This window comes from Larus michahellis, chromosome 13, assembly GCF_964199755.1.
Source record: "Larus michahellis chromosome 13, bLarMic1.1, whole genome shotgun sequence".
NCBI lineage: Eukaryota > Metazoa > Chordata > Aves > Charadriiformes > Laridae > Larus > Larus michahellis.
This window is the reverse complement of record NC_133908.1, coordinates 16,211,724-16,238,285: the sequence shown is the minus strand read 5'-3', so window position 1 is coordinate 16,238,285 and position 26,562 is coordinate 16,211,724. Positions and strand designations below refer to the sequence as shown.

Genomic DNA, 26,562 nt, shown 5'->3' with positions numbered 1-26,562 from the left:
AGTGTGGGTATGGCTGTGCTTTGTGCCCTGTGTGTGTAGAGCTCCGAGCACAGGGAAGGACTAACCCCCAGAACGAGCCTGGGGATTTCATGTTTGCCATCGCAAACGATGGAGGCTCTGCCATCGTCCCCTCAAGATGGGAATGGGAGGTATGTGCCAGATGAGCCTGTGGAGAGTGGAGCAGTCGAGACAATGACATCCAGGGGTCTGTGCCGGCACAGATGATCCTTTCAGAGAGTAACAGGACAGGCAGGAGCAAGGCTGCAAGGTGGTCTGCTGCTGAGCCCTTCCTACCTCCCCACGCCGCTGGAGCCTGGATGATGGCAGCCCAGAGCCGGTGGGGATGGCTGGCAGCTTGTCAGGTGCTTTTCCAGTTGCTGTGGTCAGAGCCTGCACCCTCAAGCCCGTGCCACCCACCCTGCGCAGCTCCTCTGCATCGCACGGCCGTCCCGCCTGCCTTCCCGGGGATTTCTGGGTGAGGGAACACGTCACCCCAAAGCGGGGCTGCCCTCCACCCCTCTCTGCTCCCCCTCCTGCCCTCTCCTGCTCCACAAATAAACAGGGAGGTGCTGACAGCTACCAGGTTTGGCCAGAAGATTTTTGACAGAAAATTGAAGCCCCTGCTGCGAGGAGGGCGAGCTGGGGGGGCTGCGTCTTGCAGGGCAGCCAGGAGTGCGGCCGGGCTGAGAAGGCTGCATTTGTAAAGCAAATGCAAATACCAGCCTGATGCTCACCTGAGCAGGGAGAGCTGTGAAAGCCCAGCCCAACATTTAATTTCCTTTTCTCTCTTTTTTTTCCCTGAAGTAACTCATACATAACATCTGGCATTCATCTTTTCTTTCCTTCACACGCACGGCAGAAACCCTGGTGTGAGTCATGTCCATTTAAATATGGAAGCACATCATAAAACCTAATGGAGAGTCCAAGAGGTGAGCTTTTATGTGGTTAAAACTCATAGAGAGGTCAAGATTGTTTGGTTTAAACATGGGGGGTCATTCTGCGCATGAAGGTGGTCCTCTAAACCTTTAGAAAGGCTTGTTTGCTCAGCGCGAGAGCTCAGCTCAGCACCCTGCAGTTTTACTGTCCAGCTCTCGACGGCACTGTGACTGCTGCAGGGAAGGGCTGCGTCACCACAGCACTCCCCGTCACCAGCAGAGGGGAAACACGGGGTGTGGGCTGTATCCTGCAGCCACGGGGAGCTCACGGCCTCATGGAGGGGTCCCCAGCCAGTAGCAGAAGTGGGAATTGGGGCTGTGTTGACGATGAGGTTTCGGGGTTGTCACCTCGCTCATGGCAGAAGGCAGCGATGGTCACACTGCCTGTCCCACAAGACCAGGGGAGGTTTGCATTCGCCCGTCGCCTGTAAAACCTGCCACGTTTTATAGGACAGGGAAAAGGAGGAGTGTTAACAATTCATTTCTCCTTGTTAAACTCCGTTCTTGATTTATTGACTCTGAAATAATTTTTGATAACCATTTATTACTACTTTATTGGCTAGTTTATTGTGATTAAGCACACGATAAAGCAAACCTTCTGGTTGGTGCTGGCGTAAAGATGCTCTTTGATCTCCAAATTATTTTGCCTGATGTACATTAGCTTGAGCCAAAACTGGGCATCTGCAGCCCGTCTGGGGTAAGGCAGTCCCTGCCTGTCCCTGGGACAGAGTCTTGTCCCAGTGACTGTCCCAGCCATGGGCGTGAGTGAGTACCAGCCTGGGGAGGCAAAGGCAGGACCTGCCCCTCTGCCACTGGAATAGACCAGCTCAAAGCTTTAGGCTTCTCCTTGCCGATCCCCTGGACAGGGATGATTTTTTACTGTAAGCAAACAAGTCAGCCAGGGTTATTAACCCTGGATTATATCAATGTGGGTGATCGGTGTAGCCAAGATCACATCCGACCCTCTCTTCAGCACAGTATTAGCTGTGGCAGACACCAGAGTCGATCTATCCCCTGTCCTCAGACACCTGCTCCGATCAGAGGCTGCAGATTTAGGATGCAATGAAAATAATGACAGCCAGGGGCAAAGTCCCTGACAACTTAAGGACATTAAGCACTTAGGGTCTGCTCTGTGGTCCTCTCTCCCTCCAGCCTTGTTGCCATTTCTGTAACAACATCTCTATTTACTGCTGGTGTCCCTGGACATCTAATGCCGATGTGACGAGTGTTTGGACTAACGTAAGCCCCTTCCTCAGCTGTCTTTTGAATTTTCCACTGTTTAATCCCCAGTTGACAAGTTAGCCCTGGATTGGATGATAGTAGCCTCACTCCTCTGAGAGTGAAGGAGGAGGTGATGGTCCCTGCTCGAGACGCTCCCTCTGCCCCAGTATTGTATGGCCACAGGGGCCAGCGCAGCGGGACCAGCCTTTGAACAGAATCAAGGAGCAATGGCTGGTCCCCGTGGTGATGAGGAACCTCCCAGGTAACCGATTGGCGTATCCCGCTCCTGACCCCAAAGTCTGGGGCCTGATCCCCTTGCTGGGGATGCTGGGGATGCTCTTCACACCTCCTGCTCCTTTCCTGCAAACCCAAGGGACAAACGATACCCTCATCCCATGCCGACCTGCTCTGTATCCGCTGCACTCATGTTTGTCCATCACCCGCCAGGCTGCTCTCGAGGAAAGCAAAGCGAAGCTGGGTTTCTGCACTCTGGCTAATTTGTGGTTTCTCCTCTGCTGAAGACATTTAAGTGCTTGGGAGAAGGTGCGATTTCATTTAATGTTGCTCTGTCCTGTCCCTCTCTGCTTCCTGCCAAAAAACTGTCAGTTCCAGCCCAGCTTCCCGTTTGCTTGTTCTTTGCCATACCATGAAGTCTGGGCTCAGTTTGTAGCTCCTATAACTGCAGGAAAACAAATCCATCCTGCCCTCACAGCCCAGGACTGTTCCCAAACTTCCCTGGGCCCTGAATTTGCTCTTCTACTACCCCTTCTCTCCAAGCCTTGCCTCTGCTTGCTGCAAAAAGGCAGGGAAAATGGAATCTCCTGCTAATAAACAATCCAGGTCTAGGTCTTGTTTGAAGAGTCAAAAATGGCCCCTGTCCAGGCTGACTTGCAGCCTTTTGCCTTGCCAAAGCCGAGAGAAGTGGGGAAGAGTCTGCCAAACTGGGCTGCTTTTAGACCCAGGCTTGTGCAGAAGGGAGACAGACAGCAGGACACTGACACCCAGCCCACACTGCTCTAGCTTCTCAGCAGGGCACGATGACGGGATTTACCTTGTTGCCTCAGCCCCATTCCCCTGTCACTGTCTCCCTTGCCCTTTTTCCATTTTCAGGTACAAGATCTGCTAGTCCTTCCGAGGCGTTTCCATGCAGGTCTGGCAGAGACGCTGCCATATGTTTTTCATTTTGATAACTCCCCTATGGTGTCTGTTATCACCCAAGTCTCTATTAAGATTTATTCCTGTTATTGTAGCAGTCATTTTCCCCAGTACATGTGCATTGTATTTGGAGAGAGTCATAACCACTCTCCACATCCAACAGATGCTGTAGTCAGAGCGACTCCTGCTTCCATTTACCAGACCTTTCTACTAATACGGGATTTCACCAATAACCACAAGTGCTGTTCACTCCCCAAGATTTCCGCACTGTCATTTCTTGACTGTTAGCGGCAAAACACTAATCAGCACTCCAGTCCCTTGCAAAGGGAAGGTTTTGCTTGGCTTTGCTTTTCAGCCACTTTCCCATTGAAAATGGTGAGAGAGTCCCGCTCCTGACGGCTGGAGGGCTGAGCAAGGATGGGACACGCAGACCCGGGGTGCGCAATGGCCAATGTGAGAGGACTAAAAGGTTGGTTCCTCTCACTCGTAGAATTTGATGAGGGTGGGTTGGGGAAGGTGATGGAATCTGCTGGACCCGGCATGTGGATTTAAGAAGGGGCCAAGGTGCCTTGCCTGTGGCTGGGTGCAGCCGGGAGGGCTCAGGCTTCGCTGGCATTGGTTTGGTGGCTTTGACTCTCCAGCCTCACCTTCCCTGCCTGCCCAGCACCACTGAGAGCAGAGGCTGAGAGCAGGCCGACAGGAGCTGCCTTGGTGGACAAGCAAACCCAGGGGCAAACATCCTGAGGACAAAACAGCACAGCCTTTTCCCTCTGAGACTCCGGCTTCACCTGGGAAATCCATCCCTGTGCCCACAGCCTTTGCTAGGATATCTCAAAGTTGCTGGGTAAAACCAGTTATAGGGCAGAATAGTGCTGTAACAGTGCGGTGGTGAAAACCAGGGGGTGAAATGGTTTCTCTCAGTCCCAGTATCAAGGCACACGGGTGACAGCCAGAGAAAAATCACTGTTCATTTTTCACTCCCTTGCACTGGGACACGGGCATGGCCAGGAGCCTGCAAGGCAGCCAGGGATCCAGTGAGCCCCAGCAGCACCCCCAAGATGAGCGGAGCGGGGATCTTGGCAGTGGCCAGCCCCACCACGGCTCTACCTCTTGGCAGGAGGGCATGAAAGAGAAGTCCCCCCTCCCCAGGGCCTGGCAGCCACCCTGGCCTGGCGGCTGCGGTGCTGTGCTCCCCGTTGCAGGCAGCAGTGCGGCTTGGGCTCCCTCAGCCAGGCAGCCTGCCCGCAGCATCCACAGACCCTTCCAATTTGCCCCTCTTTCATCCCGTAGCAGTTTGGTCGGCTCGTACGGAAGAAAGGAGCTCCAAATGCTTTCCGGGCCTAATAATATCCATCAAAGCATTTCCAGGGCTGAGGCGAGGATATACACTGCAGCACGCAGAGCAGGAAATGGGCTCGGGTTTTCCAAAGCCGCCTCTTCCAGCCAGAGCAAACCACAAGATCACGGGAGGACAAGAGCACTGCGCTCGTGGCTTTGTTTGCCCCAGAAGGAATTGATTTGATGAGAAAGGAAATTGGCTTTCTTTAATCTGTCCTTGTGCTAATTCCGCAGAGGAAGGCGTGAGCCGGCTTGCGCTGGCAAGGAAGAGATCAGCCACTGCATCGACGGTTCTCGAAACTGAACCACCCCTCTGTGCCAGTCAGTTCGTGCTATTTGTGAGGATGGCGGTGTTTCCCAGGCCATGGCCCATGGGAATCGCCTGCCAACCGCAGCGAGCCGTCTGTGGCAGCGGAGGAGAGCCCCCACCTCCAAGGCCAGTGGCAGCCAGGGCCCCCGCAGAGCTAGCGGCCAGCACAGTTTGGCCCCGGGTGTGTTATGGGCGCCCTTACGTGTGCGTCTTCCTCAGATGACAGGGGTCCCGCTGCTGGCTTCACCGGGGCCAGGTTTTCTCCAGCAAAAGCCCGGAGGAAGGAATCAGCTGTGCTGCTTCTCATCTCTGGGCAGTCTGACTGCTCCTTCACAGCTCTTTTCCAAACCCCCTGTCTGAGCCCAGTAGGACAAGAACGAGGATGTTCCTCATGCATCATCCTCGTGTGTGAGAACAGGTTAGATTCGATCACCCTTTCCCATTAAAAATATTCTTTAGAGAATCAGAAGAAACTTAAAAAATCCATGGGAATGTGGATTCCTGACCAGTTCCAAGCTGGCATTTCAACTAAAAAGGGGGAAATGGAATTAATGAGTAGGAAGAACATGAGCTAACTGAGATGTCATCAGAGAAGAGCTAGAAATGGTGCAATGCTATTTTATATAACAAAACCTAAAAATACAATGAATAAATTATACAAAAACCTAAACCAGGATTATCCTGGATCCCTTTCAATGCCAAACAGCTTTCCCAAGGTGACTAAACATCATCACTGTTGCTTGCACAGAAGGACATTGAGATGCAACTCGCAAAGGGATTTAAATGTGCCAAGCAACACTGGGCGCCCCGTGTTGAACTTGTTTGAGGCATCACAGAGGCAGGAGTGGGAGCACTGAGCCTTGCTCTCCTCTTCTCTGCTTCGCTATGCTTAGTTAGCTTGGTAACACACCATTGCCTTTAGCAGGGCTTGCTCAGGGATTACAAAGCCTATTGTAGGGGCTTCCAGGCGTCTGGTGAAGTCCCTGCCCCTTCCTTTCCGTGAGATGCCAGTTAAGGGGTGCCAGGGCTCTGGTCAGGACTCTGCGGGCAGGAGCGCGCAGGGTGCAGGGCACCTCACCCAGCCGGTCTCTGTGCCCCGCAGGCCCTGACCGCAGTGGCTGCTGCTCCGGCAGCCTGGCCCCAGCACCCGCAGCAAGGTGTCTGCTGGGTTGATGGGCTAGTGGAAGCAGGAGCCAGAGCAATGCCCTGAAATCCTCAAATTACTTGTGCCTAGGGAGAGTGATATGCTGTCAGTAATATTGGGGCGGGTCTGCAGGCAGGCAGAAGGGACCACTGCTCCTGTCCCACCACAACACTCAGAAAAGGGCGAGGTGTCCCCCAGGGCACGAGGAAAATGCAAATGGAGCTGAGAACAACCCACAGGTCACAAAATCCACCAAGAACAAGTGGGTAAAGTGAGATAGAGGAGAAGGAGAAGGAGAAGGAGAAGGAGAAGGAGAAGGAGAAGGAGAAGGAGAAGGAGAAGGAGAGAAGGGAGAAGAGAAAGGAGTGGAGCAGGCTGGCAGAAGTAACACTGCTTCTTTGCAGACAAACATGGGCTTCAGGAAGGGTCCTGGGCTCGTCTTCAGGTCTGCTCTGTGCTCCCAGAGACTGCAATCTCCTGAATGTCTTTGATACGCGCGAGCTGCCCTCGGTGACAGTGCAGAGCCCAGTGCCTCTCAGCTGGACACGTTCCAGAGGGTACAGCTCCAGCACTGACGCAAGAGGAAAAATCTCTGGGATGGAGTTAGTCAGTTTTTGTGCTGGATTGGATTTGAAGAAGCAGCTGACGTCGGCTGAAGCATCCGTTCCTTATGGTGCTTAGGTTAAGTTTGCAATGTGTCCAATGAAATACTCGTCAATAAGGGAGAGGATTTATCCCAGTGGGAGCTCTGTAGATTGTACAGCCTCCCATTAGCATGCCGAGCCCTGTGGTTTATTGTTTGTGTTCATTTGTTTGTGTTAAGATAGTGTGTTGTGTTAGTGATTAATATATAACATCATCTGCCACACCAAATCCCCATGAAAACATATGAGCTCCAGAACAACTGAAATTGAGCTGTTCTTTGCTGTGACAGGGGACAAGGTGGAACAACAAGGAATGTCAGGGGTATTTTACGGACCTAACAGAAAAGGGAAAAAGCCTTTGCAAGGAAAAAAATCCTTACAGGACGTCTACAGCAAGTGCGGGCAGAGAGCTTTGGGGGACACTTCATCTCCTGACAGTGACTGGGCTCCATAATGCCCCGCCACGCGAGGACTGTGCCCATTTAACGGCAGCCCCATGCGGGGTGGCACCATCTCGGCCCCCCTGCATGGAAGTGTCCCCCCCCCACAGCCAACTGGCACAGCTGCGGCCGCTCCACCCGCACAAGGCGCCTATGTGGGTCAGGCCTCAGTGACTGCATCCAAACGAGAACCAGGCTGGCTTTAGCCAAAATAAATGTCTGCACAGGATGCTGCTGCGGGACTGAGTGAATATAAACCTTTGGTGCAACAACCCCAACCAAGTCACAGAGAAATGCTTCCCCTTCCCTCTAGCGACTCGGTTGCAAGTGGGTGGCTTGAGAACGACTCTCGCTCCACAGAGAGGGTCTAGCAAGGAGCAGCGAGGCAGCAGCTTTCCCTTCGGATGCGGTGCAGTGGCAGTGGCCTCCTGCGCTCTGTGGGGCTCCTCGCTGCTCTTCCCAAACTTGTGCTGCAATAAAGAAACACAGGTCAACGGAGCCGGTTTTGGCACCTCGATACTGGGGGGTGGCGGGTGTCCTTCTTTCAAACTAAAAGCGCCTCATTCCTCTGTAGCTGCAGCTCCGTTTCCCTGTGGGCGTGGGGAGCGCAGGCAGTCGGGCAGGAGCTTCTCCCTCCTCGCCAGGGCCGGTGTGCGAGTGGGGAAAGGGCCAGGCCAGAGGGGACAGGCACAAATTCGCAATAAGCGGCAGACATATGTGTCAGCCCCAGGCAGCAGAGCAGTACCCCCGTACAGAGCTTTTTGACAGCATTAATGAACATTAATGACGACAGGAGTGACAGAGAGTCGACTGGTTTTAGAGGCAGCTCCTGGTGCACTGTAAACCAGAGGAGCTGGGCTGGGCTCCTGGGGGAGCCCCAGGCAATGACCCCAACTGCCAGGCCCCCTTGCCCAGGCCACCCCGGAGCTCCCAAGGGAGCTCTGCGCGCCGGGGCTGGGCGGGGGTCCCAAAAACTCCACAGCCTCAAACCGTGGGCCACACAGGGCAGCTGCACTGCAGGAGAGCATGGATATCTCACTGGAGAAGCATGAGCCGTTGTCAGCGTGCTGGGGCGGGGAGGGGGGGAGAAAAAAAAGGAAAAGGAAAAAAGAGGGAGAAAGGGAGAAATCCTGCCGGCTGTGTGCCTGGGGGGAGTGGCTGACAGTTTTATTTCTGAGAATTTCCCCATGCGTGATCTTTACATTGGGATCTGCAGGCAAGTGACCCCATAAAAATAACCTGAAATCCCCATGGCAAATAATGTGGAGCCAAGGCTGGCATGCGGGAGCCAGTGGGGAGTGCAGGGGGTGCGGGGGATGCAGGAGCCCAGCCCCGCTCCCCTGGCCCCCACGGAGCCCCACATACAGCTGCAGGGTCAGGCAGCTCGTGGAGCCCCGCAAGCCCCAGCTTTCCCAGGCGTGTCACTGGCTATTGGCAAGAAAACAACTGTTGTTCTGAGGATTGTACTGGTTATAACAATTATTTGTTATTAGATGTTTTCTTCCTCAGGTGTTTATCTCCCTTCTTTTTATTTCATTCGTTCATTCTTTCTTTCTCTTTTATTCTTTGTCTCCCTCTCTCTTTAGCCCTTCCCTTCCCTCCGCTCCGCTCTTCCCTCTCCTTCCATTCCCTCCTTCCCCAGCCCCGACTCCCTCCGGCGGAGCACAGCGCGGTTGGGGTGCGGAGCCGGGGACGCCGGCGGCGGCGGTCCGGGCAGGAGCGGCTCCCGGCGCGGCCTCAGGTGCCCGGTCCCGGCCGCCCCGCCGCCGCCGTGGCCGCGGCCGCAGGGGGACGAGCCGCGGGGCCGCGCACCTGCCGCGCTGCCGCGGGACGGGACGGGGCGGCTCAGCTCCCCGCTCAGCACCGGGCCGGGGCAGTGCCGCCCGCTGCCGCCGCTCGGGCGTCCGGGACCGGAGGGGAGCCGCTCGGGGCGGCCGCGGGGACTCTGGAGGCCGCGCAACGGGGGCGAGCGGCGTCGGGGCGCCCCGGGGAAAGAAGCGAGCTGCAGCGGGGCAGCGAGCCCCGACGAGCGGCCGGGGACCCCGCGGGGCGCCGCGCGGGAACGGCCGCTGCCACCGAGCCGGGGGCCCAGCTCAGCACCCCCAGCACAAGCCGCTCCGGCAGCGGGAAAGCGGGTGGGCAAAGCGGCTCCGGCTCGGGCTCGCCTTGCCTTGCCTTGTCTTCGTCTGTCCTCATCGGCCTGGCCGTCTTTCCGATGACTCGCTCTGTCTCTCTGTTTCTTCTTTCTTTCTTTTTCCTTTCCTTTCCTTTCCTTTCCTTTCCTTTCCTTTCCTTTCCTTTCCTTTCCTTTCCTTTCCTTTCCTTTCCTTTCCTTTCCTTTCCTTTCCTTTCCTTTCCTTTCCTTTCCTTTCCTTTCCTTTCCTTTCCCTCTTTCTTTCTTTCTTTCTTTCTTTCTTTCTTTCTTTCTTTCTTTCTTTCTTTCTTTCTTTCTTTCTTTCTTTCTTTCTTTCTTTCTTTCTCTTTTCTATTTTTCTAATGTTTCTTTGCTTTTCCTTCTTATTTTCCTTTCTTTCATTCTTTCTTTCTTTCTTTTTTCTAATGTTTCTTTGCTTTTCCTTCTTATCTTTCTTTCTTTCTATTTTTCTATTTTTCTAATGTTTCTTTGCCTTTCCTTCTTATCTTTCCTTCTTTCTATTTTTCTGTTTCTTCGCTTTTCCTTCTTATTTTCCTTCCTTCCTTCCTTCCTTCCTTCCTTCCTTCCTTTCTTTCTTTCTTTCTTTCTTTCTTTCTTTCTTTCTTTCTTTCTTTCTTTCTTTCTTTCTTTCTTTCTTTCTTTCTTTCTTTCTCTTGCCCTACTTTCTCTCTTTCTCACTGTCTTTCGTAGTGGGTAACACATTTGATTTTTGGAGTTGTTAGACAGATTGGTTAATTTTGGTTCCCATAGTTCAAATGTCAGTTGCAAAATAATACTAATAGTCGCCGTAGTCGGAGTAATAACGAGGATGACTGTAACTGTAATAACAGTACTCATCGATAACGGTCTCAAATTAAACGCCAGAAAATTCCCGTTTTTCCCGGGACCAGCGGGAGCCTCAGGCTTTTTTCACCTGCCGAGATCTCCCCGGTCTCATTTTTATTTCCCCCCTTACAACGAGTCCGCGGTTCCCGTTAGCCGAACCGCCACGAATTATCCCTGTTCCTCCAGCAGCACCGCTACCGGCAGCGCCGGCCTGTCCCGCACTGCTCTTTCCATCGCCGCGGCGGGCGGGCAAGCGCGGGGGCCGCGGGGTTCGCCCCCCCCGGGCTCGGCCGTGGGAGCCTGCTCGGGGCGCCCCGCCGCAGGGCTCTTCGTCTGGGAAGCGTGCGGAGAAATCAGCATGTGCGGAGCTGGGCGCGGAGCGCGGTGCCGGCCCTGCGCGGTCCCGGCCCCGGCTTGCTGCCCCTGTCCCCCCGGCGCCGCCGTGCCAAGCCCGAGCAGGGCCGTGCGGGGCCGCCCCCGGCTCCCCCGCAGAGTCTGCGGCCCCCCCCACCCCCGCAGCCCGGGCTCGCCGGGGGCCCGTCGGGGCGCAGGGGTTGGGGGGCGGGAGGGACGGCGGGGCCGGGCAAGGGCCGGGGGAGCGGGCAGAAAGGAGGGATCGCGGGAGGGACGGGAGGAGAGATGCGGACGGAGGGGTGAGTGCGAAGGGCGGACGGAGGGAAGGAAGGCGGCGGGGCTGTGTCCCCGCCGGGCCCCGGGGGCGCGGGGAGAGCCCGTCGTGGGAACCCGGGCACCTCCGCATCAAAAGGGCCGTGGCTCGGTGTGAGCACGGCCCCGGCGCTGGAGCGGAGCGGGGGTGTCCGCCTCCGGGGGCACCTGGCCTGGCCCGTGGGGAGCGGTGCCGGTGGGGAGACCCCTGCGAGGGAAGACGAAGGCGGCAGCCCGCGGTGTCCGCCCCCGCCTCGCCTGAAAGGTCTGGGGAATTGCGGGGTGTGGGGCCCAAACTGAAGGGGGCGGGGGGCGGCAGCGGATACCTGCTGCGGGGAGATTATCTTGTGGGGAGGGGTTGGGTGGGGGGCAGCAATGCTCGGGCCCGGGGCCTGGGGGCTGCCGTCAAGGGGGGACCGAGGAGTCGTTGCAACGCGTTGCTTTCCTCGGTGCCGCCACGGGCTTTTGCACCGCCGGGGCCCGAGCGTTTCGGAGAGAAGCAGATGTGTGTCGGCAGAGGATGGGGGGATCCTGCCCTTCTTCCCCGTCGGGCCCGCGGCGTTTCCGCAGTGCGGAGCCGTACCCGGAGGAGAGACGGCGGGGAAGCCCCGACTTCCCCTCCCATCTGTGAGCCGGGGGCAGCAGAGAAACCCCCCTCGCCCTCTCCCTGGTGCCCTTCCGACATCCTCCGGGCTCCATCCATTCCCGCCCCGACGAGTGCGGAGCCGGGGGCAGAGTAGTATCGCTAACGGCGCGTTAGCAGCCCCCTCGGGCAGGCTGGATGCGCTGTGCAGCGCTCCGCCGATGCGGAGCGCACGGGGAAGGGGGCAGCGGCCCGCGGGGCTGGGCGAGCGCGGCCTCTGGGTTAGGCCCTTTTGGGGGTGCAGGAGAGGGGACGATCCCACCGCGCCGTGCCGCCCGCTCCCTCGGCTTTGCTCTGCCGCTGAGGGGTCCCCCAACGCAGGGGAGCCGGGGCTGGTTGCGGCTCAGCTCCGTCCGGCTCCGCTCACGCCTGCGGGAGCCCGGCGCGGCCTGCGCGGTGTGGGGAGCGGGGCGGCGGGGTCCCTCTCGGGGATGTGGACCTTCCAGCTGGGGCTTTACCTAGGGAACAGGGAAGGAGAAGGGCATAAACCTGGGAAACGGTGCGGGCAAGCAAGGCACGGGCAGCAACCCCGAGCGCCCCGACTCTGCTGGGGCGCTGCATTCGGGGCTTTTCTCGGTTTCCAGGAGGGAATATTTTCTTTCCTCCTGGGGCAGAGGCTTCCCAGAGCCGGGCACACCTCGGGGAAGGGGCTGGCGCCCCGCGTCCGAGCTCCCGGAGGCGGTTTGCAGCTCGCACTTGCGATTCCTCGCTTTCCTCCGATATCTCCCCGAGATGCCCTAACGAAATCCCTTCCCCTCCTCCTTGTATTGCCGCCAGGTGAGCAGCGCGGGTCAACACCGGGACACCCTTGCCCGTGGCGTGTCCCCGAGCTCGGGGTAGACACTGTCCCGGCCGGCAACCGCGCTGCCAGGAGCAGCGAAGAAACTAAACACCGATCGTGTCACGCTCTGCCCTTATGCCGTTAGCTGCAGGAACATATGCTCAAATATGTAAGAGTCGTCTAGATTTTTCTCTGCAAATATTTTTACCACATCCAAAGATAATATTTCAACAGAAGAATCAAGCCCCGCAGGCTACAGACGGGGCAGCTATATATAACCCGCTTGCTCACTCCGACTCTCCGCGCATCGCTCGGGTTATGCAACCCCCGGCTCGGCGGTAGCCACCGGCGCGCCCCACGGCTCCGCCCGCCCCGTCGGGGCATTCCCCCCGGGACCTCGCTGCGGCCACCCTCCCGGAGGCACCGGCACCGGGGCTGGGACCGGGGCCGGGGCCGGGCCGGGCCCCGTGGGGCGGGCGCGCCGCCTCGCCCCGCGCCGATGCGGAGAAAGGGCCCGGGGGAAACAGCGGCGCTCCGAGGGGCCGGTGCCGGGCGGTGAGTAGCGCCTGACGCTCGCCGGGGCAGGGAGGGAAACCGGGGCGGCCCTCCCCGGCGCCAGGCGGACCATGCAGGTGCTGCCGATGGAGCGGGCTCTGACGCCGGGCCGGGCAAGGGCTCGCTCGCGCCTCGCCGGTGGTTTTCCGTTTTCTCCGCTTTTTTCTGCGAAGGAAATCGTTCGAACGCCGGCGGGTGCTTTGGGGGTTTGGTGGCCGGGGGCTAGGAGGGTCCCATCCAGCTCCGGCGAGGCGGCCGGCGGTACCTGCGCCCGCAGCGCACCCCGACGTGCCGGCCCCCGCCTGCCGCCGACGCCCCGCGGCCGGGCCGGGGCAGCCCGCGGTGGACGCGGGCTGGAGGAAGGCAGCGATCCTGCCTCTCGGTGCCGGACATCCGCAGCGCGACGCCGGGCTCGGCTCGGCTGGGCTCGGCTCTTCCCTTCCCGTCGGCCGGCTCCCGGCGCCGTGATTGACACCGCCGGCCCCTCCGCCCGCCCCGCAGCACATCCCATCCCTCCCCGCCGGCCGCTCGCCGTGCCCGGGAGGCGGGGAAGGGCCTCCCCAGCCCTTTGACACCGTCTCGGCAGGAGTTTCACTTCGCTTTCGCCGCCGCCGCCGCCGCTTCTGCAGGCAAACACCCCCGGCTTCCATGTGACGCCTCCCAGCCACTGAATGGGGGAAAGCGCCTATAAGGGAGCCACTTTCCCTACGTGCAGGAGAAAAGGAGGGGACGGGGGGGCAGAAGCAGGAGCTGGTGGCCGGGGGGAAGGGAAGGGAGAAAATAAATTAATAAATCGCAGGGAACGAAACTGGGGGGAGAGAAACTGAGACCCCAGGGAAGAAATTTGTGGGGTTATTTATTTATTCCCCCCCCGCCCCGGTCCCCTCTCGCTGACAAGGCTCGATCCGGCCGTTGCGGTGCTCGGAGCTGGCTGCAAAAGGCCCCGGGGAAGTTTCTTGCTCCCTAACGCCCTTCCCGGGGGGGAGAAGGCCAGGGTTTGGGTTGTTTTCTGTTGTTTTGGGGTTTTTTTTAAGCTTCCCTCCCCCCCCCGCCCCGTCTGGAAGGAGGGGGGTCCCGCTCGCACCTCCCTGGATGGTGCGGTAGAAAGGAGGGGAGTGAGGGGGTGGGAGGGGGGGCTCGTGGTGGGAGGCTGCCGCGGCTGCTGCTCCTGCATTGGTGTCTCCCCTATGGACGAAAACAGCCCTCTGTCTCCCAAGGCAAATGCTTTCAGTATCGCCTCTCTGATTTCAGTCGCCGCCGCCGCCGAGCAAGCAGGGAGGGGAGCGCTGGAGGAGCGCGGCCGTGCGCCCGCCCGCCCCGGCTGCCACCCGCAGAAGATGCACTTCAGCACCGTCACCAGGGACATGGAAGGTGAGCGCCGCGCTCGGCCCCGCGGGGCCGCGGGGGCCCGACCCCCGGCCACCGCCTCTCGGAGGGTTTTCACGTGTCCCGGACCAGCGGCAGGGCCGGGGGCAGCTCGGTGAGCGCAGCCCGCCCGCGGGGCCGCTCTGAAGGGGCTTTGCCGTGCCCCTCCCGGCACGCCCGGGCCCCCGCAGCCCTTCCTTGGAGAATAAGGCTCTGCCCGTGCCCCGGTGGCGGCTTCCAACGGCTCCGCCGCTTGGCCCCGCGTCCCCTCGGAGGTGCTGGAGCATCCTCCGGCGGCGCCGGCCGTTCCTGGGGCAGCGGCGGGCCGCGGGTCGGCTCCCGCCGGCTTTGCAGCCCCTGTCCGGCCTGGGGGCCGCGGCGGAAATAACTCAAGAGACCCTCAGGACCTCGAGGAGCCTGTCAGCATCGTCGGGGATCCGAAGGAGCCGTCCGTTCCCCGCAGCGGCCTGCCGTGCGCCGCAGGGCCCGCTCGGGTTCGGCTGCGCGGCCGCCGCCGTCCCGGCGCTCCCTGACGCGGTCCCGGAGCTTTGCTTTTGTCCCGTCCGTGTCCCCTCTCTCGCCCGGGGATGGAAAGAAGGGGGGAATTGCCAAACCAGATCCGCTTTCCCCTGTCAGCCGCGGCCCCAGAGCGGGGGACGTTACCTGCAGCACCGTAGCTACACGGAAATAAGAACCGGATTCTTTCTTTGAGTTTTCCCCTCCTCTTTTTTTTTTCTTTTTTTTTTTCTTTTTTTTTTCCTTTTTTTTTGGAGGGGGAGTTTGCTTTGTCCTAAATCGTGTGCGGCGAGGGAGGCCTTCTGCAGAGATAGCACGGGCTCTGCACCGCCGCGGCTCTTGGCAGATCTCTCGGGTTTGCAAAGGAAAAAAAAAAAAAAAAAAAAAAAAAAAGAAGAAGAAGAAGAAAAAAAGAAAAAGGAAAAAAAAAGAGCCGAGGCAGGCAGGCAGCGGGAGCAGCGAGCTCCCCGCCTGCCCCGGGGGGAGCGGGGCTGGGGCCAAGCAAAGCGGAAAGGGGGAGGCGCCCCGCGGGGCTGGGCGCGGGGCAGAGAGGCGGAGGGCACCCCGCGGAGCGGCGCGGAGCGGCGCGGAGCTGGGGGGGAAAGCGGGAGCCGGAGCGGAGTCCTGACCGCCTGTTTTTGGAATGATTTCAGCTATCTCCAGCCCCTGGCTCACCCAGCTGTCCCATTTTTGCGATGTTGCAGCTTTCACGGCCAACAGCCTGAGCAGCCTGAACGCCTCCGGGGGGTACCACCTCTCCCCCTCCCCGGGGGACCCGTACGGACAGCATGAGCCGCCGCACTACGAGCCCTGCACGGCTCAGCAGCACCCGCACCCGCCGCCCCAGCCCCAGCACGGCTACCCCTTCGGCGGGGCGGCGGCCGGGGCCAACCCGCCGCCCCCCGGCCCCGAGCCGCCCGAGGGCGCCGGGGGAGCCGCGGCGGGGCCGGCCGCCGTCTCGGGCTGCTCGGCGGGGGCGGCCGCCGCGGCCAAGGCGCCGGTGAAGAAGAACCCCAAGGTGGCCAACGTGAGCGTCCAGCTGGAGATGAAGGCGCTGTGGGACGAGTTCAACCAGCTGGGCACCGAGATGATCGTCACCAAGGCCGGCAGGTCAGTGCGGAGCCCCCGAACGGCCCCGGGCAAGCCGGGGCGGGAGGGCCCGGCCGGAGGCGGTTTGGGAGAAAATCGAGGCTGGCCAAGGGCGAGCGGCGGAGCGGCCCGGCCCGGCCGTTGCCGTCATTTGATCCTAGCGCTTCTCCGGGGGGGAAACCTGCGAGCTCTTGCGGCCCGAAGGCCTCGGGCGCTGCGGGGAAGAACGCGGAGCTCCTGCGGGCTGGGGGCGAAGGCGTGCAGGGGGGGGCGGGCAGGGCGGCCCGGGGGAGCCGCTCCGCCGCCGGGTTTCGCTCCCGCTGAAACGGGCGCCGAGCTCCGCTGGGCGCCTTCGGCTTTCGGTTACCCCGCACGGGACTCGGATCCGTGTTTGCGGAGGACACGGTGCCCCCGGGGCGGACAGCAACGGCACGGAGCGGGGGGCGGAAGAAAAAGCTAACAAACAACCCCGTGCAATACCTGAAACGAAATAATTTTTTAGCACGGGCAGATCTTTTCCTTCCGGCGGGGACGCAAACAGACCCTAATTCCGCACCTTGAAACGTCCTCCGGGACTGACGCGTTTCCCGACTATCGAGTAACGAGCGCGGCCGAGCCCGGCTCCCCTCGGCCCTGCTGCGGCTCGGCGGGACCCCGCGCCCGGCCGCGGAACAAAAGAGGCGGCGGATGCGGCCGCGTTAGAAACGAGCAAAACATGTAGGGAGAAGAGGAGCCCCAATTACGGTTGTTAATTACTACATTTAATTGCGATGGCCGGGAAGCGCCGTGGCGGCTCGGGCGGGCTCCGGGCAAACGCTGCTTTCGGGGGGGCGAGGGCATTGCTCGGCCTCCGGCCTCTTCCCTTGATTTAAAGCGATCCGGCGGGGGGGAGGAAAGAAAAACAAACAATTTAACCAATGCCCCGGTGCTCGCTCTCAGTTAGCCCCGGGGAAGGCGCGGCGGCGGCTGGACCCCGGGCACCGCCGCAGCCCCCGCCGCCGGGGGAGAAGGGCGCAGCGCGGCCGGGCGGGCTCCGCTCCGAAAGGGCCCGGCACAATGCGCTCCCGCTCTCCCGACAGCGCTTTTGAGGGTCCCGAAGGTGCAAAAAAAAAAAAAAAAAAAATTTCATACACACAGTTGTATTTTTTTTTTAAATTAGCAGTTTACTAAAATTTAAAAAATCACCACGGTGCCCGGTGGAAAAGCAGCCGGCGGAGGGTCCGGCGCTCGCGGCGGGACCCCGGGCGTGATTTCCCGCAGACGACGCCCGCCCCGGTGCCGGGTCGCGCAGCCCGGTGTCTCCGGCCGCGGCCCCTGCGCCCGGCGCCGGGCTCGGCGCTGCTTCCCTTAGCGGAAAAGGTCGTTCGGGCTCCAGGCGGAGGCTCTCTGCAAACAGGAGCTCTTCGCTCTGGCTTTCTTCGCTCTCCCAAGACAGTGAAAGGATTGCAAATACCCGACTCAGAAAGGGTTCGGAAACGAACCAACTCGATTTGAATCAGGGGCTTTTCCTCCCCTCATCTTCGTTTATTTTATGACATCGATAAATCTCCAGACGGCGGGTAAAAACAGGAAAAAATGGGGTAAAACCAGCAGGAAAAGACTCAGGGAAGGCGCTGCGAAGCCTGTTCTCTCCCAGCGCCTCTGGGCTGGCCCAGCTGTTTGTCTAGGTGGGTCTTATCATCTCGGGTTGTTTGTTTTAAAACTAAGTTTTAAAACAAGAAACACCGGAACTGGAGCTAATGGGGGCTTTTACACGTTTAAAAATAATAATAGCAGAGGGAGCGATTGGAAACGTCCTCCAGAGTTTGCTACAGCGTTACAGAGAGGGAGGCGCAGCCGCCCGATCCTGATGCTGCCCGGCAGCGCCGGGCCCGGACTGGAAGGAGCCGCGGGGCCAGAGCCCCGCTGCCCCATGGCGCTGGCCGCGGTGAAGGCAGGGCAGCCTTTCCTCGGCGGAGAGTAGCGGCACACAACCAAAAAAGCCCCGGGAAGAGGCACAGCAGGTCCGGCCGTGCGCCCTGAGAATGAGCCGGGGAGGGCTCTCGATGTCCGGGTTTGATCACGTTGTTTTTTCTGCGGGCGCTGGGAGTTTGGTTTTTCAACGGCTGCAAACCCCTTCCCCGAAACGCCGCCCGCTGTCGCTCGCTTGGTTTCCTACTCGGCGGAAAAAAAATACATCAAACAAAAGCAAAGCCGTAACGAGCCCCGACGCGAGGGCGCATCACCGGCGTGTCCCGCCGTGGAGCCGCGGGCTGGGCCCTGTCCCCGGTGTGTGCAGAGGGAGGGAGGGACGGACGGGGCGGGCGCCCCGGCCCCTTCCCTTAGGCCACCCCTGATCGCATTTGCCCCACAGCCCCTCGAGGGAATCGTGTCCCCCCAGAGCGTGGGACCCGCGCCCCCGGCTTAGCCTGTGGTCCCTGGGGGTCTGCGCGGAGCAGAGCAGCGGGGACAGCCCCGGGAGCCCCGGTCTCCTTCCCGCGCTACTCTCGGGCCGCAAAGCTGCGGGGACCGGGAGCCCGATCGGACTCTGGCAACGAAGCAGAGGCAGGAGGGCTCTCGCTGGGAGATCCCAGTTGTCCTCTAGTCCTTGCCCGCCGCGGGGGGTGCATTTGCGCCTCCGGGCTGCGGGAGGTCTCCCGCTGGCCCCAGGGACCACACTGCTGCTGTAACCGCTGTTTTAAGGCGGACTCAAATTTAGGGAGGCAGAAGCTGCAGAAATGGAAATCGCTTGGTTCCCTGGGGACGTCCTCAGAAGGGCTCAGACGTGCCCCCCCGGACTGCCTGAGCCTCCCGGGGCTCTGCCTCTGTGTCTAGAGGGAGGGTAACGCCTTGCATCTGCCTCAAATCAAATCAGCTGGAAAGACAGGGAAACTGTGGGGAAGAAATTGTTTTCACTCGTGTCTCCCCATGGCAAAGGGGGAAGTGGCGGCGCTTGTTCCCCCCCGCCCTGGTCCCTGCGTCCTGCCGCAGTGGGGCATTTCGGGGGCGGGAGAGGTAGGGTCGCCCCGCGCTGCCCCGGCTCGTCCTTCGGGATGCTGCCGGGGGACACCGCAGCTCCTGTCCGTCCCTCTCCCCGAGGCTGCCCGGCCGCACCTGCCTTTTCCTCACGTTCCGGTGTTTCCTGCGAGGGGAGCTGACATCGCGACCGGGCGTACGCCGGGGCTGCTGGAGGGGAAGCGCCGGGAAAGCTGCGGGACTCCCGCATCCGGCCCTGAGCACCCCTGGCCACCCGCGCCGGCCCCCGGGAGTCCCCGCTGCCCCTCAGCTCAGCTCTCTTCTCTCCCCTCTGTGCCAGGCGCATGTTCCCCACCTTCCAGGTGAAGATATTCGGGATGGACCCCATGGCTGACTACATGCTCCTCATGGATTTCGTCCCCGTGGACGACAAGCGATACCGGCAAGTAACACCCGCGGGCTCGGCGCTGCAGGAGCTGGTGGGTCGCCGCCTCCCGGGGCTCGGGGACGCGTGCCTGGGCCCGACACGTGTCGGTGCGAGACGAGGAGGAGAGGAGGGATGCGGCTGTCCTGGGGTCCGTTTCACACCGGGAGCAGCGCGGGGCGCGGACCCGCAGGGCCCCCCATGGCTTTCGCCCAGCGCCCGGGGCCCGCGGGGCGCGCAGCAGCGCAGGCTTCCGCGGGGCGGCAGGGCAGGAGCTGCCTTGTCCTGCCCGGAAAAGCTCTCTCCGCCCCGCTGCTCCCCGTCTCCCCCCGGCAAACGCCCGTTCACCCGGTGCTCCCCGAGTGCCGTAGCCGCTCGGCGGGGGCAGCCTCCCGGCGGGTCCCGGGCGCTCGGGCGAAGAGAGTGGGGTTTGTGCTCTGGAAAGGCACCGGCCACAATCCCCTGCCCTTGTTCCCAGCGGCAGCGGAGGAAGGCCCTGGAAACGAGCGACTCGCAAGGCAGCGGCGCGGACTGGTTTGCAACTCCTTTAATTTAAAGACAGTGAAAGGCGCATTATGTATTTAGCTTCAGATCAGGACGCCGAGCAGGCAGCCCGTGTAGGAATCGCAGGGTCCGATATATAAATATTTAGACAGATATCCAAATTCTCAGGGCGTCCTAGAAATGTTTGCTTGTCAAGGGAAGTGGGATATATAACATCCAATTGAGTATATCTTTAAAAAGTAATGTTTCTGCTCGAGTCCAATGGTGTCTAATTCCCCCTGTGCAAACACTGGCTTTTAAAGTAAACACGTATATATAGAAGATTGGTTTCTCTGTTTTAAATGTTACTGTTGAATATGTACTTTGAAAGAATGAAACAAGGCTGCTAAACTCTGGACCTGCTATTAATCTACACATAAATTTCCACTCTTCACTTAAAGCCAGAACATTACTGTATAGAGGGCTCCCTTTCACCTTTTTTTTTTTTTTTTTTTTTAGAGGAAGAGGGAGCTTTTGTGGCTCCTCTCCCAAATCTGCGCAGGTAGCTATAAATTGCCTCTGTCCTGCAGATTTCTCTCCCGCCAGTTCCATCGGCGACCTGATAAAATATTATTTTTCCCTCGCAACGAGCCTGGCAGTGGAGAAGAGCTCGTTCCTCTCCTTTCCGTGGGAAGCGGGGGCGATGGGGGAGGCGGCGCTTCCCCCTCGCCGGGCCGGACCCTGCGGGGACACGGGGTGCTGCGGCGGCGGGAGCCCCGCGGGCTGCGGCTGAGGCTGCCTTCCCCTCCCGGCAGGTACGCCTTCCACAGCTCCTCCTGGCTGGTGGCCGGCAAAGCCGACCCCGCCACCCCCGGGAGGGTGCACTACCACCCGGACTCCCCGGCCAAAGGGGCGCAGTGGATGAAGCAGATCGTTTCCTTCGATAAGCTCAAACTCACCAACAATTTGCTGGATGACAACGGGCATGTAAGTGTTCCCGGGGGAAGGTGTCAAACACGTGGCCGCACCGCGGGGGGAGCTCCCCACGCCATGATTCCCGGGGTGCCCCCGCCGTTCCCCCCCCGGCCCCAGCCCCACGGCTGCCCCCGACGGGGGCAGGGGAGCCGGCAGGGCCGGGGGCTGCGTTCTCCTCTGTCGATGCTCCGCCTGGATCAGTTATTGTCTCCTTGCTCGTTTTATCATTCAGATCATTTTGAACTCCATGCACAGATACCAGCCGCGGTTTCACGTGGTCTACGTGGACCCCCGGAAAGACAGCGAGAAATACGCGGAGGAGAACTTCAAAACCTTCGTCTTCGAGGAGACGCGCTTCACAGCCGTGACCGCCTACCAGAACCACCGGGTGAGGCGGCGGCGGGGCCCGGGGCAACGAAACAGGGGGGTGGGGGTCGCCTCGGAGGTACCACGGGCTGGAGGCCGGGCCGCGGGTGTCCGGCGGGGGTGTCCGGGGGTTCTGCCGCCTCCTCCTCCCCATCTGCTAAAGCCATTCGGGGCGGCGCAGGGAACCCGATCGCCGGAGCCGCGCCGGGGAAGCGCCTGAGCTCCAGCCCCACCGCCGGCTTCCCCCGCCCGAGGGGACCTCATTACCTGTGTAAACCCGAGCCCCGGGCTAGTTGGGGAAACGACAGGCTTCCCGCTGCGAAATGTCACTCACAATTTGTTTGGATAAATCTGCGATTTTACTTCTCTAAGCTCGCGGCGGTCTGTTCCTCCCCAGAACACAATTATATGCTAAAAAACGGAACAAAACGAAACAAAACAACCCGCCCTCCCTAATCTGATGCGGCTTTCTGGGCAGCGGTTAATCCAATTGCTTCTTTAAATCGCATCGGTGTAATGTAAAGAGCAGGAATCCCAGCCGCGAGTGCAAATACGATTTCATCCCGGGGCTCTCCACGGCGGCTGGGACCGCCCCGCTCCGGGCCGGGGCTCTCCCCGGGCCGCCGGCCGGGACACCCTCCGCAGCGGCTCCGAGCACATCGACCCGGGTGTTCCCCCCGTCCCCCCCCGCTCCCCGGGATGCCGCCCCGGAGAGGTGGCGGGACCGGAGCAAGGCTGTGCCTTTAAGGGGCTCCGGAGTCCCTCCCCGGCTGGCATTTGCCTGATGGCTCCGGACAGCTGCTCCTTCTCTCCTGCTTTCTATCAGTTTGACCTCTAAGGCTGGAATTGTCACTGAGGGGCTTAAAGTTTGTTTTTCAACCCATTCCGGAAACTCACAATCACATACTTTATCCGTGGATTTGCTTAAATATAGAAAATGTCCTGCCTTCTCCCCGGCGAATTAAATAAATACATAAGTATGATTTATCCAGTGATTTGTCTTAGCTGCTCCGGTGGTGACCCATATAATGTGGCATTTTCTTACAAGTGCATTTACACAGCTTTTGCAGCCGACTGGGGCTGCCTCACCCTTTGCCTTGAACTCATATTAGGTAGCATACTAGCCTGCATTTTCTAATAGAGGGAAAGCACATGTTTGTGCTCTGTGGCTCCACCGGCCACCTGGGTCCTCTCCATTACACCAGGCACTGCCGACTCCCAAAGCCTTCTCAGGGACACACTCGCTGTCTGAGCAGGGAGCCCCGTGTATGCCACTTTGAGACATTTCCCCACTTCTCCTTACAGATCACACAGCTGAAGATCGCCAGCAACCCTTTTGCCAAGGGATTCAGAGACTGCGACCCTGAGGACTGGTAAGGCTGTGTCTTTATTGACTACAACTACACCCCACTCTCACCCCCAGTTTTGCACGCACCTGCCCAGTTTACATTTGTGCAAGGCTTGCATGGAGTTTGGGGGGGTTGCCTCGGGCCCTGTTTGCCAGCTGCAGCTCATAGCAGCAATGCTCCAAGTGGTCATTCTGTTGGACCATCGGCTCCATAACACTTGTCCCCTTCTTCCAGGCCCAGGAATCACAGGCCAGGGGCCCTTCCTCTCATGAGCGCTTTCGCCAGATCCCGGAATCCAGTCTCTTCCCCAGCCCACCAGAACGGCACAGAGAAAGGTGAGAGCTGCAGCAGCTGGGGCAGCCTGGCACCCTGGAGCTGCTGGGCTGCAGGGCCAGTGCTGGGGCGCACGCTGGTGCACGGGCTGCAGCAGGCATGGCTCCATTGCCAATGAGCTTTGTGCTACCACTTCTTTTTTAAACAAAAATAGCCACCTTCATAGCCTAATTAATTTTTTGGGGGTCTAAAATGCTCACTGCTGCTGTGCTTAAGCAACTCTGTTGCTTTAAAAACACTGCCCTTTAGGGTCCCGTTCGACTTTGGGCAGCAAGTTCGGGCTCCCAGGCAGGGATGCAGCGAGGCCGCAGGCTCCTCCGCCCGCTGCCCTTCTAATGCGTCTGGGCAGCGCCTCGGGCCCGCCCGCTGCCCTTCGGGAGCCGCAGGCAGGCCCAGCGGCACCTCTGCCACCGGCCCCCGTGCCGTTACGCAGAGACAACCCCGGGCCTTCCAGCCGCTCCGGGCCTGCGAAGTGAAGGGAATTCTGTGTCTGGCGTTGCACAATGGCCGCGGCCCAGGGCGAGTGCCAGCCTGCCGGCTCGGCTCCGCTTGTCAGCCACCCCCGGGCCCCGCCGCGCACCCCGCGTTCGCCGCCGCGTCCCCGCGCCCGGCCGCCCCCCGTGACGCTTGTGCCCCCGCAGATGCCGCCGAGGGCCGCCGGGAGCCGGAGCGGGAGGCAGCGGGGGGGCCGCCGCTGCCGGCCGAGGCCGCGCACCAGCAGCTCCTCTCCCGGGTGCTCAGCCCCGCGCTGCCGGGTGGCGGCGGCGGCCTCCTGCCCCTGGGCGGCGGCCGGCCCAGCCCGCCCCACCACGAACTGCGCCTGGAGCCCGCCGCCTCGGAGCCGCTCCACCACCACCCCTACAAGTACCCGCCGGCGGCGGCCGCCGCCTACGACCACTACCTGGGGGCGAAGAGCCGGCCCACCCCGTACCCCCTCCCCGGCATCCGCGGGCACGGCTACCACCACCACCACCATCACCACCACGTGAACGCGGCGGCCGCCAACATGTACTCGCCGGCCGGGCCGCCCGCCAACTACGACTACGGGCCCCGGTAACGGCCCCGCCGAGCCGCCGCGGCGCGAGGACCGCCCTGCCCCCTTCCCGCCTTTCCCTCTCTTCCCGCCTTACGAGTGAGCTGATAGGCCAGCGTGACTGATCGACAGCCGGAGAGCCCAATCGCAGGAAGCCGGGCGCCCCCTTCACGCTCCCCACCCGCCGTGAGGGCGGTGGCGGTGGGGGCCCGGGTCGCCGGGTGCTGCCCACGGCGGTGTGACCCGCAGCTGCACTTTGATAAATGAAGCCATATGCCGTGATCTCCCTTCTCCTTGCCCCCGCGCCTCCATCCGTGCAGGTTCCCTCGAGCGTGCCGGGCACCGAGGGCTATCAGGCCGCTAGGAAGTGGTGGGAGGACGGGGGAGCAGCCGCCGTGAGGTGACTTTCCCCCTTCTCGCTCCTGCCGGCTTTCCTGATGGAGACTTGGTGATTTTTGCCGCTGGTTTTGTCGCTGGCACGGGTGTTTCCCATCCCAGCAGGATGGGTAACGTTAGCACCGAGCAGGGAGGGTGGTGGGGCTGGCCGTGAGCTCCACCAGGCCCGGGGATGGAGTGTAATTATGCACATGTAAGTCTCTCTCTTACCTCGGGGACACTCGGCCTCCTTCACAGTTGGCTCAGGTGGTTCTTTGAGGAGACTGTCAAATGGAAGCAGAGTTTAGCTTAAGGGAACACTTTGAATCTTCACTGTCAGAACTAATTGTCCCCTTCTCCCCCAGACCTGATCTGCTCCTCAGTTTTAGGGTTCATTGAGGCAGCTTAACCACAACAGCATTTGAGCTGTTGAGAAGAGCCCATGGCCAAGAACACAGCCATGTACAGCGTCTTGTTTTCACAACAATGGATACTGAGGTTTAAAAACCACCCTGGGGGTGGGGGGAGTACCCGCAGAGTTTAGGCTGTGTATTCTCAGCAATAGTTTGTAAACTGGCTGCTGCCCAGGCAGCCTCACAGTGCTGCCTTCTAGCACCCTTCCCTGAGCTCTTGATGCTCTGCTGTTGAGAGGTGCCTTTTAGAGGAACTTCAGGGTTTTTTCCCAGAATGCCTCACCCCTTATATTTGGCTGACCCAAACTGCAGTAGTCCCAAAGCACCTATTCTGCACCTACCTGCTTGCTGCATCTTCCCTCTTAAAGCTGGTAAGTACTCTTTTCTTTTTTTCTTTTAACATCTTCCTTCAAGTAGGCTTTCCTTATTGTTCAAAAGATGGGCCCGTTCATCACAGTTTCTCCAGTGAAGTGTTTTGAATAGTTGGCTTGTGTTTTTTGTCAGATGCTCACCGAAAGGCAGTCCCTTTGTGTTCAGAGAAGGTATTGAACAGCTCCTCAGCTGCGCTGGTATACAGTATTATGAACACTTTCCTGATTCTTCCATGTGACTCTATGAAAAGAAAGGGGTTATTTTTATTTTTTTTAAGTCCTCTATTCATCCATGTTTGTGCATTTTCACTACAAAACTTTAAAAACATAATCTTTCCCTTGTGCAGGTGGCAGTGTTAATAGCAATGTTTATTGTGTCTCTGGTAGCGGGCTTTGGGCTTCCAAAATGTTTTGGAAGGGTTTAAGAAGGGATACAGGCTAACATGAATATTTTATGTAATTTTTTTTCTGTTATAAAAAATATATCTGGATCCATGAAAAAGACTTGTGCGAGAAATATGTATTTTATTTGACATTTGCAGTGAATTGTGAGATTCTTAGTGTCTGACTGAACCATAATTAATGTCCTCAGAAAGGTTGATGTAAAATAGCCTTGTGTTTATTATTAGTCAGTGGGTAATGGCTCTCGGATGTGCTCTGTTGCTTTGCCGCTGTTATTTCAGAGTTTTCAGTATGATTTGTTATCTGTAAACTGGTTAGTGCCAAAGCTTTGGTCAAACGTTTAATGAAGTTGTTATATTTATTATTTCTTTCAAAGGTTATACAGACTTTTTTTTTTTTCCTTGATAGTTGCAGTGTAGGAAAAAAGTGAAGACAACCAAAGAATCATACCTGGAAACAGTGTAGATACGTGTAGATATTTGTAGATATATGTAGATAATCTTATTTCATTTAAACTGAAAAGACATTGGACAGTGACATTTATAAATATTTTTCCTCTTCTTTCTTTCTGTCATTTCTTGTTTGATTACTTGTGTGTATTTGTCAGTTTGTCTGCTCTGAAGTCTAAGCCTCCCCTACAAAACGAGGTCACTTAAATAAGGAAGGAATAGTAAACTGGAGCTGTTCAGTCTGAACAAATAGTGAATCTCTATAGGCAAATGCTCCTTCCCTTCTCGCTCCCTGGTTGCTGGAGCTGCCCATGGCCGTGGTGATCTATCCTTATGCAAGAACTTGCAGGGTTGGGGTCCCGGGTCGAAATGGATATGGTACACTTCTGTTTGTATTGGTAAGCACCTGTCTTCTTTAAACATACACAGAGTGCTGCAAGAAGCTTCACTGGCTCTCAGTGCAGACTGGCCTTTTTCAAACGTACTTTACTGCATAAGAGCTGAGAGGACTGCATGACCCAACACACCAAGACTAAACTGTGCTCTTACAGAAAGTGACTCAAGGTCCTTACTTTGACTGTAGGAAATTTAATTTATCTCCGTTAGAAGAAGAGAAAATCACAGCACTTCAACCTATGGCTGTAGGCAGGGGGCCCTCAGGATCACTAGTCTATCCTCTGTGCTAGACGAACCACTACAGAAGTTCTGTGAATGGGAAGGAGAGACCATGCAGCTGTTTCAAGACTTCAGTTTTAACTATGAAAATGGTATTCCTAACCTTGATTTTAGACCATCAACATGCAAGGTGCTTATATATGTTAGTATTAAGTATGTTACCAGCCCATTTCATGT

At 58.8% G+C, this 26,562-nt stretch overlaps 1 protein-coding gene across 1 annotated transcript; it reads left to right on the top strand.

Moving 5' to 3' along the window:
- The first annotated feature begins 13,963 nt into the window (after nt 1–13,963).
- Nucleotides 13,964–25,820, top strand: TBX1 (T-box transcription factor 1). The gene is made up of 8 exons (XM_074606021.1): nt 13,964–14,183; nt 15,398–15,803; nt 19,078–19,179; nt 20,460–20,631; nt 20,852–21,007; nt 22,291–22,358; nt 22,569–22,669; nt 23,309–25,820. The coding sequence occupies exons 1-8, from the start codon at nt 14,000–14,002 to the stop codon at nt 23,722–23,724; spliced, it is 1,605 nt and encodes a 534-aa protein (XP_074462122.1). The 5' UTR covers nt 13,964–13,999; the 3' UTR covers nt 23,725–25,820.
- The last annotated feature ends 742 nt before the right edge of the window (nt 25,821–26,562 follow it).